Raw genomic sequence first — 16,956 nt, forward strand, 5'->3', positions numbered from 1 at the left:
GAACGTCGAGGGTAAAAATTTGAAATTTATAAAAAAATTGAATGCTATAAAACTACATAATACCATGGACGAATATAATCTAAATATTTATTGGGTCCATGATAATACCCATGTTAAAATACTTAGGTTTCATTAATTATAACAGGTCCCAAAATATTCCAATTAAACATATGCAAATAGATTATCGATGTTTTTGAGTCCTATAACATGAATTAGGCACTGGAGTAGTAAATAATAATAATGCTAAAGTATGTAAATACTGATTTATATCTAAATTGTTTCATAACCTACAATAACATTACTACTACTGTTGAAAAAATAAATACGAAACATTGAGGTGTAGGTATTTGGTCAAAAACGTCAAAATCTATTTGCGCATTCCTCGAAATTATAAAATTAAAGTGTTTACAGTAGATATTTTCACAGCATATTTTATGTAAATGTTACATAATATTATAATTATTCATGTTTTGCAATAAAAATCCATTGTTTATTAAGAACACAGTAGAAAAATTATGGAAAAATAAGAACAACGCCGCGTAGTATTTAATTAGCTAAGCTTCTAACCGATACATTCAGGATTAAAAAAAATAGGTACATACGTAATTGATACTTACTGATGACTCTTAAGATTGTCTGACTTAATTATGCAATTTATCCTTTTATAATATGAGACCTTCTCCGCGTAGCTTCAGTTTACAGATATCTCGAACCGAAAGACACAATGCAGCGAACGGCGCTAATTTTAATTATTTCGTTAAATTTTATCGTCGCGTATAGTTCCGTTCTTGTGCCCGTAAAAAATACTGATACATCGATAAGAGAAAAACAAATAGTGCCCGAATCAAAGGGAAATGGGAAAAATGTATTGCAAAAAACTTTTCTTTTCAACGGCAGTTACGTATATTTGGAGGATGTGTTGTTTGTTTTGAAAAATCAAAATTGGACTGAGGAAGAACAACCGTGTTTGAATAGAACTGTGTCGTTATTGCGGAATTTGCAAAATTTCACTTTATGGGCTGCGTGGAGTAAGTACTTATATTTTAATATTTTTTTTTTATTTCTGCTAATTAACTAAGAGTTTATATTTACATCGTATAATGGATATAATAAGTATGAGAGAGTTATGTTAATAAAAAGATAGTGTTTAAAATGTATTTTATCAATACAAGCGACTACTTTTGCGTTCTAGATATGAGGCATATATGCAATGCTTAAAATTATGAAACATTTTTAGATTATCAGTAGAAACTAGCAAATTTCGTAATTAGGTAATATTTCAATATGAAGATTGGTGAATTTATTGCAACAAACATTTAATATATTAGACCGTATACATGTGACCTAATTAAGGTTGCAACATAAAGCTTTCGTTATAGGTACATCTTATTATTTTGTTTTCTGCTTGTTTTGCAAATATAAATTCTAATAACCAAAAAATTTTAGTTTCGAACTAAAATCATTTACTGCATAAGTAACTATGTACTTGTAGGTAATGTTTAATTTTTAACATTGCAACTATAAGAACTAAATTATAATTACCTATATTTTTTTGTTTGTTAAATCTAATGTTATTCTAATTCTTACACATGTTATATAAATGCTATTTTAAATATTATATCAAATTAAATCCATTTTTTCTTTTATTTATTATATGTATGGTTGCCTTATTTAATCCAGCCGCAAATGAGGGTTGCTGGCTGTTAAAGATGATGTATATTAATGAAAAATGCTTGCGACCAAATTTTGACTGGAAATGTAGTTGAATATATATATTCTTCTAATTATAAATATACATAAAATTTTGGTTTCATCAAAAAAACTGTGAACGAAGTAGTCCTGCAGTGGGATCTTAGACTATTGGAATTGAAAACAGTTTTATGTTTTTTTGTTTTTGTTTTGCTTAAAAATGTACTTATGTAGTTGTATTTATAAGGAGGAACGCTGGCTCTTGAGACACAGAGTTACTCTAGTTCAAGAGTCAGCGCACATATTTTTGTAAAGTTAATGTTTTTGGCAAAATAAAGATTTATTTATTATTATTATTAAAGTTTTAACTAACTTCAATATTTGTACACCATGTATGTACCTTTTATATGTATACCCTTAATACTTACTTCATGGCAAACTACTGTACTAAACTGTATACTGCTGTTAGATTTGGTATCTTATTTCATTATATTCAAAAGTAAATCCTTAGTTCTTAATTTTATCTTTTATTAAAATTGAACAGAACAAATCATAAGATTTGTTGTGAATGTTTTTAAATTCGGTAACAGATTTATATCTGTAAATTCTGTAAATTCAGAATTTACAGATATAAATCTGTTACCGAATTTAAAAACATTCAATCTTATAAACACTAATTTAAAAAAACAAATAAACATTCAGTAGTATATTTTTCTATCTAGATTTTAATTTTTAATATTTAACAGACTGGGACTCCATAGCATCAGAACCTCAAGGCTTACTCTACGGCAGTCGCTTCCATCTCGGCAATTACGATGAATGTATGGACGCTCCGTGGTACAAAGATCATGAGGAGCTCAGATCTCAGTATTGCCTGGCAGATATCGTTCTGGAGAGAACGGATAAAGGTGTTAAGAAACGCGATCACGATCCGTATGATCCTTATCAATCTGCTCTTAATTTACTGGAGGTAGGTCGAGCTTTATTTAATAAATTTTGTAGTTAAAAATTTTGCATTTTGTAGACATTGCTATATAACTCCCAATTAAAAATTTTCCTTACGCAAGTGCTCTACGCGTATTGATAAAAAATAACGAAATTAAGGCTTTACATATAAGTTTAAAATGGTTATTTTAACGGTATTTGAGATAATTAAAATTTAGTTTCAAATTGTGAATATCCTTAATTAATGTTTAAATTATTTTATACACAAAATAATATAGAGGAAGTTTGCTTTAAAGAAAAACAATTAACTAATAAGTTATTTCCGGTCTGTTATTACCTTCTTTATAATGTTTATAATTATAACTAGTGACTCATAAAATCATCATTTCTATTAAACATTCTACTTCTAGTTCTAACTACTCTGTGAATTAATTAAAAAGTTGTTATTGTTGCAACTCTACAATTATCAAATGCATCTCATATTAGTCAGCATAATATTATCACGGTACAGTTGTTAATTAGAATTTAAATAGACAACACAAATAATATGTAACGTTTGAAAAAATAAAATCTATCGCAACAACAAATTAAAAACTCCTCAAACTATTAATCTTCTCTTAAATTGCAATAATCCTTTATTATGCCTTTGTTATTTCTTCGACAATATTAAGTGTAAACAGTAAATAATCAATACATTAGGCAATATATTATTTGTGCACTACGCAACATAAATTTACTAATCTAACCTCAATTTTAACAGCATCAATCCTACTTTCTGCGTCCTTTAAACCGGCTCACATGGGGTATGTGTGTGCCTGATATCTGCGAAAAAGAATCTGTAGTGCGTCTGATGGGTATACTCCTAGCCCATAGCCATTTGGGAGCTGCTGGTTTAAAGGCAAACGTTGCTGTCAACAGCTGTGACAAGGCCAACGAACCTGTGCATTACGATGGTCTATTTTATTCTTTTTTGTGAGTATATTTGCATAATTTATATGTATAGAAGCTTAAGCATTTGTAGGCTAACTCGTATTTATGATAAACATTTGTTGAGCAACAAAATCAACGTGTTGCGGAGTTACTATCAATTCAGCAACACTGCGTGTTGCACTTGCATGTTGACAATTGACATGTTCTTGCCCGAGGAGGGACAAAGTGGAACAAAGTGTCGAGCAACATTCTCGTATCATCAACAATGTTTAGAGATATGTTGCTCAACAAACCCTTACGACGAATGCGAAGTTTAAGAATGAAAACGATTTCTATGATATATTTATTTTATCTTCTATATTTTATTCCGTCTATTAAAAAGACTTCTGTACAAAAACTGTGTTATTTACAATATAAATTATTTCAAGTAAAAATCCAACGTCCTCTATTTTTTTAAGAAATTCTACACGTTTGAAGATAAATATATGAATATATAATATGAATATTCATATTCATGTATTAATTACAAGGTTAATATTAAAATAAATCACTTTTTTCTTTATTTATTTTTAATTATTGTACAGTTAGCTTAATTAAAGGCAAAATTAATATCAAAAGATAGTATTTTTCTCGGATGCTTGGATTTCAATTGCCAAAGTTCATATTACAAGGTATATTCGTTTTTCGTTTGCGGATGTTTTAATCATTTATCATAATACGGTAATTTTAACATATTAGGTATAATCCGTCTGTTATTTAAGTTTATTAATAATTAATGGGGTTTTAACGTTTACTAATTTAATTGAATTTATTTTCAGCTGTGTTTTTGGTGTAATAATAGCAGTCTGTGTGATTAGCACCATATTAAACAAAAAAGATAGTAATTACAGTAAGTATGATACTATTTATCACCCGCGTGGTTCCGCTTCTGTTAGTCTTAGCGTGATGATAATATAATATAGCCTATAGCCTTCCTCGATAAATGGGCTATCTAAAATAGAAAGAATTTTTCGAATCGGAACAGTAGTTCTTAAGATTAGCGCGTTCAAACAAACAAACATACAAAGAAACAAACAAACTCTTCAGTTTTATAATATAAGTATTGATTAAACTAGGTATATACGGTATTAACCAGAAATGTTTTATCATAAAAACAATTAGTTACAATGTCATAATTTGTTTAGTAATATGTAGAGTCCTGCTAAAACCTGCTACTATTTAGTTTAAAAGCGAAAGTGTTTAAGATATAATATATCTATCTAATACATATATAGATATTCTAGTCTCCTTTTGAAGGCTAATCGTGTTTAGAAGATACACAGTACACTGGTTCAGCAGTGACGTCGCGGGTTGTAGCAAGTCTCGAATATTACCCACAAAACAATACATAATTAAAACTTTAAGTATTAGTATGACATGCTCACCTTGATATGTTTATTTTAGGAAATATAATAACAAAAGCATTTGACCTTAATAATAATGCAATGGATCTATTGAAAGTTAAGAAAGAAGGTATTGAAGTGTTATATGGGATACGATTTTTCACAATGGTCATTATTGTAGTTAGTCATCAATTTGGAATATCAAATGGTGGCCCAATCAGCAACGGTTACAGAGTGGATGAGGTAATTTTTTTAATTTACTAAAGCGTGTTATATTTCTGCAAGATTATATCATTTATTTAACAACTCGTTCATAATCCTTTCAACCATTTCTTAAGATTCTTTAGATTTCTTAAGAAACTTGTATGTATCGTCCGCGTCTTAAAAAATACTTTACATTATAAAGACGCAAGTTTTTTTTTGTTTGTTATTTATATTTTCGGAACTTTTTTCACCGTTAGAAAGGTACTACAATATGCTTAAATAACATCGATCATTATATTTTTTTCCCGATTAACTCGCGGATATAGAATTCATTCAGTCGCAAAAAGTATTTTATCATTCTAGTTTTATACACTTAATTCGGTTAATTTAACATGAAAACTTTCAGGATATAGTTTCTTTTATCGGTATGTTTATACTGCACGATGACGTCATGGTGGACTCTTTCTTCTGGTTGTCTGGCTTTTTGACTGCCAACATCATAACGAAGGTGAAAGGACCCCTTAATCTACCAGTCTTTTTCTTGAAGAGATATGTCAGGTTAGTTACACATTATTTTATGTACAACTTGCTTTACACTGCTGCTTCGCCAGCGTTTTCTTAAGCTTAACAAATAATATACTTAAAGTTTCATCGGCTTGGCTAGCCATTGGTGTAATCAGAACGAAAATCGGGAAAGCAGCATATATGACGGACTGTATTTTATTAGATACCTACATAGAGTTGATCTCTAAAATAAACCTGAGCCTAAATGATGTAAGATCATAATATAAAAAGTATGAATTGAAATCTAAACAAGCAACTTTGACTCTAAAAATTACATTGTAAAGAAGAAACACAGTTACCTGCATCTCATTAAAGATTATATGACCAGTTTTAGGTAATAGTTACTTTACCGTTAGATTTTTTTTGTATTTGTAATCTGAAACTACGTTTAAATGTACATAAAAAATAATATTATACACAAAATTTTTGCCATCGTTATTATCTGTTTACGCATGTTTTAATAGTGTTATACAAATTAATGCAGTATCATTTTTTTTTACTAAAAAAAAACAAAGGCTTGTTGGTAGTACATAGAAACTTCCTAAAAATTGACGGCTCCATATATATTTAACATGACATTGAGTATAATTAAAATGATGTAGATAATAGATTATAATCAAATTAACAGCCATTACTTAAAAAAAATAAAATTTGTATTAGAACATTAGTGTATAATATATGTATATATCTATTATCTACTAATTATATCAATGGTGATAAATAGTAATAGTTATTTTTAAACAATTTTTAGAAGTGAAACTTCTTTATCGGAGTTGGACAAAAATTTAGTGTAACACTTTTGCGTTACGCGTGACATTTTTGCGTTACGCCTTACGCGTGACATTTTTGCGTTACGCGCCAACTTTTTCTTATCCCTACCACGCGTGATTCGAGTCGAATCATTCGACGTATAAAGAAGTTTCACTTCTTACGTGTGTACTCTAGTACACGCACAAATTTTTTTTTTTCTTTGTTTGTTTCCCATAAAACCTTTGTAATCGATATGAATGGGAAAGTGTCGATTATAAAGATGAATCAAAAGGTGATCTTGAGCATTTAAGTTTTTAAATTGCAACCCTTTCAAACAATGAAATCTATACTAATATTATAAAGCTGAAGAGTTTGTTTGTTTGTTTGTTTGTTTGTTTGAACGCGCTAATCTCGGGAACTACTGGACCGATTTGAAAAATTCTTTCGGTGTTTGATAGCTCATTTATCAAGGAAGGCTATAGGGTATATAGGTTACGCTACGACCAACAGGGGTGGAGCCACGGGGGTGAAACCGCGCGGAGCAGCTAGTAAATAATAAAACGTGGGATTACTTGAACATAATAATAAATACATAGTACGTCATAATTACCTATGTTATAATCTTGATTTATGTGTGTTTGTTATGCCTTTTTATGTTGTGAATCGATGTTTAAATTACATCATTAATTTATAGACGTAATGTTGCTACTTAATACGCATAGTAACATTATTTTTGTATAATAAAAACTCTTTGACGTAAACATTTATGCTCAAATAGGTAGTTTATTTGCCCCTTTACGGGTTACTGAATATCACATAATATCATAACGTATCTCTAGGTCAAACTTTTAATTTTGATTGATCAAACTTTTATTTGAAATTGAATTATATTATTTTTTTCCTGTGGAAGGGTCATTGAAATTTAATCAAATTATTTCTATTCAACATTTACGTAAACTGTAGGCATAGAATACATAATAGTAGCTAAACGCTACAGAACGGACACTCTCCGCCTCCAGCCAAAATTAAACACTCCCCGCACGATCAGCCTGAAAATGGTCCGTATTTGTCTGCAAGGACGATACGCAACGAAGATTGACAACATTAATCAAATTGACTTAAAGTAATTTTATTATTTTGGATTTGTGATTATCGTTTTTCGTAGAAAATGGTTAGATATTGTGCTGTTTACGGATGTATTTCATCAGAAAAACGCGAATTTTTTTTACGCTAGTCACAAATGTGCCAACCTAAGGTGCCAACCATAAAGCGTTAACACACACATTTGCAGTCTCTACAGTGTGACTGTCAAAACTGTGGTCAAAACGATAATTTTGTATGGAGTGTCCGGGGTGTGCTGTAGGTATTAATTGTAAGAAGCTTTTTAAGGTCATATTTCCAAAAACTTCCGAAGGTCAAAATTCGTAACACTTCTAAGCAAACATTAATCCGAACTATTTTACAACTTAACTTGCGTCTCTACATTTGAAAATACTCTAACTTACAACGACGTTCAACCGACGCGACGTTCTAAGAAACTAAACACGTTCTTAATTCGTTTTTTTTAGGTTAGCAGTGGCATATGCAGTGACAATATTTTACGTTTGTTCCGTGTACCCGTACACCGGTTCTGGACCTCTCTGGAAGACGGCTGTGAGTCAGGACACAGATCAGTGCAGAAAGAACTGGTGGGCTAGTCTACTTATGATCAGCAATTACTTCGATACCGAGAATATCGTAAGTTTCTTTTATTTTTGTCATTTATATGTAATTTTGATGTTGCTTAATGAATATCATAATAGTAAGGAACTGTAAGGGCTCTAAGTAAATCGTAATTATATAACGAATAAGCTTATAGCTTTAGCTGTATAAGGCACGATTTTTCAGTCTTTGGTTAAAACTTACCCGCCCAATAAAGTATTACACGATAATATTAAAATGTCACCTGTAAACTGTCAATTACAGGCAAGAAGAATACATTTTAGAAATGGTAGTTTAAATAAGTTATTCGACGAATAAGTTTTAACCAACGATTGAAAAATCAGCCCTTAATCAATTAAAATTTCACTTCGAGCTCTATCTTAATCGTATTTAAGTACCTATATTTAATAATAAAATATATAAAAATAAATAAAAAGGTTATTTATAGTGTGATGTCATGATATTAAAAAATTGAAATGGATAAGTTATGAAACTTTCACAATAAATTACAAAAAAACATAAATAGTGATATTTTACAAAAAAAAAAATACCATATTTAAAATGGCTGTAAAAAATTACACGTGTTAAAAGGTTGAATAAATCATACTTATAATAAATTAATTGTGTACGTAGGCTTATAACGTATATAGAAGTTACAATATTTTTATGATTAAATAAATTAATATTCAAGGCGCTGGGTCGCTATTTTATAGGCTCGTTATTTTAAATTTATGTATTACATGTTGAATGATATTATAAAACAGTTATAAATTTTATATGTGAGATATTGTTTTCTACAACATTTGCAATATGTTTTTATTTTTGTAAAAGTGTACCTATGTGTTATTTATTTTTTGTATTTTTTTCAGTGTATAGTAGTGAGCTGGTACATTCCGTGTGATTTTCATTACTTCGTGATAACTTTGCTGGCTTATTGGCTGTACAAGAAAAACAAATTGACTGGTCAAATAGTCGCAGTTTTGTTATCTATTGCAGCCATTATATCTCCTGGCGTCGTCAATTATTTGTATAATCTGCCTCCAATACAACTCTTCACGTTTGAGTAAGTTGAAAATATATTGTTAATGGTTTTCTTCTACCAACTTCTATTACTTATTGGGTTTCATTAATTAATTTATAGCGACAAAACATTTCAATAGGCAATTAGTATCATTATAAAATAGCATATTTTAAGTTGGAAGTATTCCCACTATTGACTATACTATTAAATAGGAAAGGTAAACTAATAGGCGGGTCCACAGTCCACACAGAGAGTGCAGCCTCGCGAAACATTTTCCGCGTGAAGATTTATCCAAAATACTAAATAAAGAAAAACACGAGTGTTTGGAAAATATAAAAAACAAACAGTTAGTAAAACCACGGTCAATTGAATTACTGACAAAACCCTTTGATTATCTATTTAATTGGTTAATTATATGCATAACACCTTTACCTGCTTTGTGGGTAAAAAAAAGATGTTTACCCGATTACCATTGCGTGCATTTAATAAGTGGAAAAGAACAATAATTTTCCGCAACGTAGTAGGCACTGATTATCATGCACTAGTCATTCATAAATATCTATGAGCTATAAAAATTAACTTTACTTTTTTTATTAATTACGTTTAATATTATGGAACCCTTTGTCGTGTGTAAAGGACTTTTCTTTTTTTTTTTCATTGGAAGTTATTTTAACACCAACTATTCGTGATAATGACAATATTTTTTTATGTTAGAGCAATTGATAAGTGATTTTAATTGGAATATAATGCAATCATTGTATTTTTATTTTTTGCTCTGAAAAACTTGACGCATAGGTATTACCGATTAACAAAGTAGTGTATACGTACAATCCCTTTGTGATGAGAAAATAAATATACTTATAAATAATTATTACCCCATGTTTCAGTAATCGGTATTCTTTAAATGTACTATGAAATTCATTATAATAAAAGAGCGTACGCAGAGCACACGTGTCAGAAGTGAAACTTCTTTGGCAAGATTAAAAGAGACCAAAATCGCCACCGTCGTGACGGTATTGCCATGACGCATCCTTGAAATTTTACTCTCAACGCCTCAAGAAGTTTTACTTCAGGAGTTCATTACAAATCTTCCATTATTAAAATCTTTTTATGTTAACAGTTTCATATCCAACCCAAGAGGGCAAAAGCAGTTCCACCTGACATACATCAAGAGTCACACGAGGTTTGCCGCTTATCTTATCGGTTTCTTCAGCGGCTACATTTTCGTGCGATATTACACTATGAAAAACAAAAGAATATCGCAGGTAGGTGAATTTAATAAGCCTTATTTTTGTTTTTGCAACCAAACAATACAAAATCATGATCGGGGTAAAAGTAAATGTGATTTTTTTTTCAAATGTAATTAAGAGAGCCCACTTGAACGTTGTCTTTGATGTTGGATGAAAAATATGCATCCAAAGTTGTTTGTTGGTTTGGTTAAAGGTTTAACAATTAACCTGCTCCGAATTACCTAGGATCTTGACAACTATTATAACAATTTACTTTTTATTTTATAAGTAAATTGTTTAAAAAAAAGATACTTAATGCCTATTAAAACATTTTAAAGTATTTTATATCGTGAAATGCAGACAGTTACATCTGTTAATTAGCCATTCCCATTTCCCATGCCATTCCATTAAATAAAAAAATAATGTTCATGTTTATTGTTTGAATTAACACGATTAATAAAATATATTCAATAGAATTTTAATAATGGTTGACAATGACTGATTGGCATGCTAATAACGTTTTTTATTAGTGCCTTGTTCCATTTGAAATCAGGCAAGCATAATTAGTCGGATTTCTTTGGTTTAACATCAATCTTACCTATTTATATTTCTTTTAGTTTATAACTACTTCTCCCCGGCTCTATAAACAATAAAAGTGATTAACATATAAATCAAGATTTTTATGTTTATATAAAAGCCTGTCATAGCAGAATTATTACATACATTAAAACCATTATGCCTTTATTACAATATTATTAGTGACTATTCATGCAATAATAAAAAATAAAAACCACGCAGTTAATAATTGTACCTAGGTATGTCACAGAATTTATAATAATGTGATAATAACTAGTAGCTAGCTACCTAAACTTATGTATACTTGTGTAATTAAAAAGACTACGGAAAGCTCTACATTTTTTCTACTTTTGAAAGACTACTGTAATTTTAAGATATTATAATAGTTAATATTATCGTATAGTTTCGTTTCGTATCCATACTTTATTTGATTAAAAGAGAAGGGGACTTTACTATAATAAACTATATTTAACAATATTTACAAGAAATGGAGGTACTGTTGGTATATTTATAACTATGTTATTTCAGAAATGGTCGCTAATAGGCATGCTCATTGGAATCGCTCTGATGATAGCGGTATTGTTTTCTGGACCACCCTACTTATGGCGACAATACACAGTGCTTGAAAGTGCAATCTACGCAGCATTAAATCGACCAGTGTGGGCCTGTGGAATTTCCTTCATAATCTTGAGCTGCGCGTTTGGAAATGTTCGTAAGTATTGAAAGGACCCCGACTTGACTCGTAATTACTATTAAAGCTTACTATAAATTTTTTTTATAGAATTCGAGGCGAGTACAATCATATATATTGTGACTAATCGAAGGAACATAATGTGTTGTGTTTTAACTTTATATTCATACCGACTCATAAACATTTCATTGTACCTATGTACTAATTATTATTATATGTCCTTTATGTGTTTGTTATTTTGGATAAGTTTTGGATAATCATCAGTCAAATACCTAATGCGTATTTTGGAAATTGCTCTATATCGACGTTTTCTTGAGAAAGCTTTTCATAAAATCAGAACAAAAAAAAACCAACACAAAAAAGTACTATGATTGGTGCAAATTTTTTCATTAGCTAATCGGAACACTTTTGTTGGGGGTGACTTAAATGGACGTCACACATTCCGGTCAGCGAAGTCTCAACTGAGAGGTATCTATTTGTATCTCTGTATCTATTTGATACATTGAAAGAAAATTCAAATTTTCTTAAGCACTTATCTCGTTTAAGGAAAAACACTTATACGCACTGCTTTATTCCTTGGCACCTGATTATACAACACCTACGATTTCTTAACTTGGAGCGAATAAGCTTCATTCGTCTGATGTAGAAATCAGTAATCAGCATTCCAAACATTGTCTACATAATATAAAGTCTAGCTTCCTAGTTACTTAACCTTTTATAAGTTATTTAGGAATGTGTCAAAAATCATCAAATTGATGTACAGTGGCTCTTTGCTATGATTTACATAAATATTTGTCTGGCGTTAAGATTAATGCTTATAAATTATCTATTGTGCTCTGTGAGAATTACGTTTTTGCTAAAGTTCCATATAAAGCAACTTTGAATTACCATAACCATATTCTTTTATCTGATTTGAAAAGTTATTATATTCTGTCTTGTAAAATGTTTTATTGGGTATATTTGAGAAGGTCAAGGGATTTGAATAGCATATATATATTATCATAGACACCATCTATTAACCTTGATACCATCATAAAAATGATCACTCATCATCATTTAAGCACAAGTATTTAGTTAAGTACTTACATGCAAGGAGTACATTATAGCTACAGATATCAGAGAAGCTAGGCAAGCAATTTGTGAAGGAGCACTTTCCGAGGAACCAACTTAAACAAGGAATTGGTGGACCATTTAGTTTTAACTGTCAATCTCCTCTAACTCCTGCATGATTTCCTTGTGGTAAAAAACGGGATGCCTGCATTTTGATGAACTTCGTTCAGGACACATTAATATATTCTGGATTAAATAACGCTCGAAAATATCACTCGTATTTTGACGAAATGTGTTCGGAATAAAGCCTTTTGTTCGATGTGGGAACTGGGGTGTAAATTTTTAGTTTCTTTTAGGATAATGTTTCAGTATCTTAGCTTCTCTTCTTCCTAAATAAGCTAAAATTAAATTTTGCTCAATATATGTAATTCAATTATTTAACAGAGAGGAGATATTGATAGTATCGAGATCTTTTAGTTTTCATTTACGCAACGATCGACGAATTTTAACTTCTGATAGCGTTTAGCTACTATTATGTATTCTGTGCTTTAAACTTAAATAAGTATATTTTTTTCAGCATTGATAAAAAGTTTCTTCTGCTGGCGCGCGTGGGTGCCTCTCAGCCGCTTGGCCTACGGACTGTATTTGACCCACTCCATTATGATCGCCAGAAACGTTTATGTCACCAGGAATATGCAACATAACGACTATATTACTATGGTAAGTGATTTAGAGAGTTATGAAGAATGTATAAGTTTTATAAAGAGAGATAAATAAAAAGTTTAATCAATGAAAACAAAAATACCTCATAAAAAGCATGAGAACCAAAAAGGAAAGGAGTTTCATTTATAATATTATATCCATACTAATATTATAAATGCGAAAGTAACTCGGTCTGTCTCTTACTCAATCACGCCTAAACTACTGAACCAATTTTCATGAAATTTGGTATGGAGATATTTTGATACCTGAGAAAGGACATAGGCTACTTTTTATCCCGGGAAAATGACGTATTCCACACACGGAAATAACACAATCCCGGAAATCCCACGGGAACGGGAACTATGCGGGTTTGTCTTTGACTGCGCGGGTGAAGCCGCGGGCGGAAACCTAGTTTACTATATGAATAAACGTCTAGAAGACAAAACCATAAGAATTAAGAACCTAAAAACGAATTTCTTACAATTCAGACGTATTATAGAATATAGAGACATTAATGTCGCAATATTTACATTTGGTCATAAATAATGGTCCTCATGTGTTTAATAATTAAATTATGAATTATATTTCAGTTAACAATGAGTGGAGGGGTGGTAGTGGGAGGATTAATTGCCTCATTTCTCATTTGGCTGCTAGTGGAAGCACCGATCAACAACCTCGTCACTGCTTGGTTGGTGCCGAGGTAAGAGCTGTATTTTGATCTAAAATAAGGTTTAATCTTATAATATAAAACACATCACTTAAAATTTATTGAATTATATCTATATTATTATTATCTAGTCTAGTATTATATCAATCTGCCACCAAATTTCTAGAACCCAAGAATTTATTGTGTAATGTATTATGTAAACCAATTCCCTAGCTTGGAAATAGGATAAGATATTATAATAGGTTGGTACTTTGTATATTTTTTTATCTATTAATCTCATCTTGTATTTTTACTTTTTGCAGCAGAAAATCATCACCAATTGAAGACAAAAACGAACAAAATAACGGCCATCTCCAGGAAAATCTACCGCCAGTTGTACAAATCGATTCATCGAAAGTATGAAAACATCAGGAATAATACAAATTATAATTCCTTGGTATCACAATTTTCAGTCTTCCAGACATCAGTTATGTCTAGATAATAATATAAGACTGCTTTTTCATTTATTGCAAAATGAAATGAGAGGTTTATATACCATAAGTGTTCCTCCATATAATATATTATGCAATGTGTAACAACAAACAATCGATTGCATATTTTAGTTTTTGTCTGAGCAAAGATATTTATGATCAAAAAAATAAACAATCTACTTCAATAATACTTATAAAGGGCTACTGCAATGAATTAATTCAAAAACCATTTGTCCAATAAAATTTGGCCGTAAAAATAGCACAAAAAATTATTAAGCCTACGAACCTACGGTAAAAAGTTTTAAAAGATTTCTTCTGTCAGTCTGTATGCAATTATTTAACTCGCTACAGTCCTATCCAAAACTTTTCAATGTTGTATGTTCAGTTTTTACCTTTTCTTATGTATTGGTTGTTGAAAATAAATGTTTGTAAACTTTTAATCCGCATCTATCCTTAGATAAAATTTTTTCAATATCGGTTATTCCGTTAATCTTATCATATGGACAAAATCCCACATAATATAATATAACATGAGAATATAAGTTAGTTAAGTTAAGAATTTTAATTTATTGACAACATTCGAGGTATAATTTAAGACTTTAATTCGTATTAAACTGTTGAAATAAGTAATTGGCATTTTATTATCCTTACCAAACCTTATCTTTACTAATATTATAAATACGACATTTTATTTGTTTATTTGTTTTTTTTTTCAAGTCGCAACGGAGCGGTGTTATGAAATTATTTGTCTGGAGATAGTTGAGTAAGTTTGGGAGGCTAGAAAGAGAAATAATATGCTACTTTTTAACGTCGAAATAGTCTCCTGCCCATGGAATTTCGTTTGACCACTATATTTTATATCTTTTATAAACCATTTTGTCGTAAATTATAATTTTGCAAAGCTTTTTATTTCCCTATAGATAAAATCCATGTACCTACATAACTAAAAAATCAATTGCTTTTCGTCAGTCTCGCTAAAACTCAAAAACGGCTGTACTTTGGGTTTTAAAATATGTTTGCCGAAGTTCAGGGAAGGTTAAAATGGAAAGATATTTTCAAATATACATACATATTAAGGAGAAACATAAATAAAAAGAACGGAAAGATCACACAAATCAATACGACAAATATGAGTAGGACATACCTAGGACGTGCATAGGACCTACTTAGTACTTAGTATAATATTCCACGATATAATTACTTAGTGTAGAGCAACGTAAAGACTTCATCATCATCATCACTAGTCACTACATAGGTAGTAGGTATAAAACAAAGTCGCTTGACGCTTTCTCTGTCCCTATGTCCCTTTGTATGCTTAAATCTTTAAAACTACGCAACGGATTTTTATGCGGATTTTTTTTAATAGATTTACAATTCAAGAGGAAGGTTTTAGTATATAATTTATTAGGTTTTAGACAAAGCGGGCGAAGCCGCGGGCGGTAAGCTAGTTGTTAATAAAGGGAATGTAGTTGTTATAAAGGGAATGTAATAAAGGGAATAAAGGAAATGCTTGGCTCTACCACAGATAATATACTTGGCTCTATAGGAGATCTACTAACTTTTTCAGAGTGCAAGCCCTATAGAATTTTCTTGGCAACATTTAACTTGAAAATGTTTTTGATGAGATTTGATTTACGCAAGGCAGACATCCATACTAATATTATAAATGCGAAAGTAACTCTGTCTGTCTGTCTGTCTGTTACTCAATCACGCCTAAACTACTGAACCAATTTGCATGAAATTTGGTATGGAGATATTTTGATACCCGAGAAAGGACAAAGGCTACCTTTTATTGCGAAATATGTAACACGGGCGAAGCCGGGGCGGACCACTAGTTGTATATAAAAGCGCCCTCTATTCTACTATCTACTATCTGATAATGTAGACCGTAGGTCTGTAATCTGTTTATATTATGTATAAAAGAAATAAAGTTCTATTTTATTTATATTAACGCCATCTATAGAAAGTTTTATAAATTGCATAGCACATTGACAATTTACAACGGAGGTCATGTCTACGATAGTATGTGAAATTAAGTACAGATGGCGCTTTTATCAAAATATGAAATTATATTAGCGGTCTGCCCCGGCTTCGCCCGTGGTACATGTTTACGTTTTCTCTACATAAGATCCATCCTCGTACTTACTTCAAGAAATATAATAAAAAAAGAATTATCTAAATCGGTTCAGCCGTTCTTGAGTTATGCGCTTACCAACACATTTTGCGATTCATTTTTATATATAAAGATATAGGTATAGAAAGAAAGAAAGAAACATTTATTTATCAAGGACAGCACAACACACACACACACACACACGTATATCTTGTTTATCTGTTAAAGAACTAACTAACCACAGCTCAATTTCCTTCTATATCGATAATATA

General features: G+C 30.6%; 1 protein-coding gene across 1 annotated transcript; it reads left to right on the forward strand.

Moving 5' to 3' along the window:
- The first annotated feature begins 683 nt into the window (after positions 1–683).
- LOC123699862 (nose resistant to fluoxetine protein 6-like) lies at positions 684–15,201 on the forward strand. The gene is made up of 13 exons (XM_045646904.1): positions 684–1,028; positions 2,436–2,659; positions 3,395–3,606; positions 4,383–4,453; positions 5,008–5,189; positions 5,557–5,708; positions 8,033–8,201; positions 9,035–9,228; positions 10,307–10,451; positions 11,520–11,703; positions 13,310–13,452; positions 14,025–14,134; positions 14,404–15,201. The coding sequence occupies exons 1-13, from the start codon at positions 725–727 to the stop codon at positions 14,501–14,503; spliced, it is 2,190 nt and encodes a 729-aa protein (XP_045502860.1). The 5' UTR covers positions 684–724; the 3' UTR covers positions 14,504–15,201.
- Positions 15,202–16,956: the final 1,755 nt, after the last annotated feature.

The sequence above is a fragment of the Colias croceus genome, chromosome 18 (genome assembly GCF_905220415.1).
Source record: "Colias croceus chromosome 18, ilColCroc2.1".
Taxonomy (NCBI): Eukaryota; Metazoa; Arthropoda; class Insecta; order Lepidoptera; family Pieridae; genus Colias; species Colias croceus.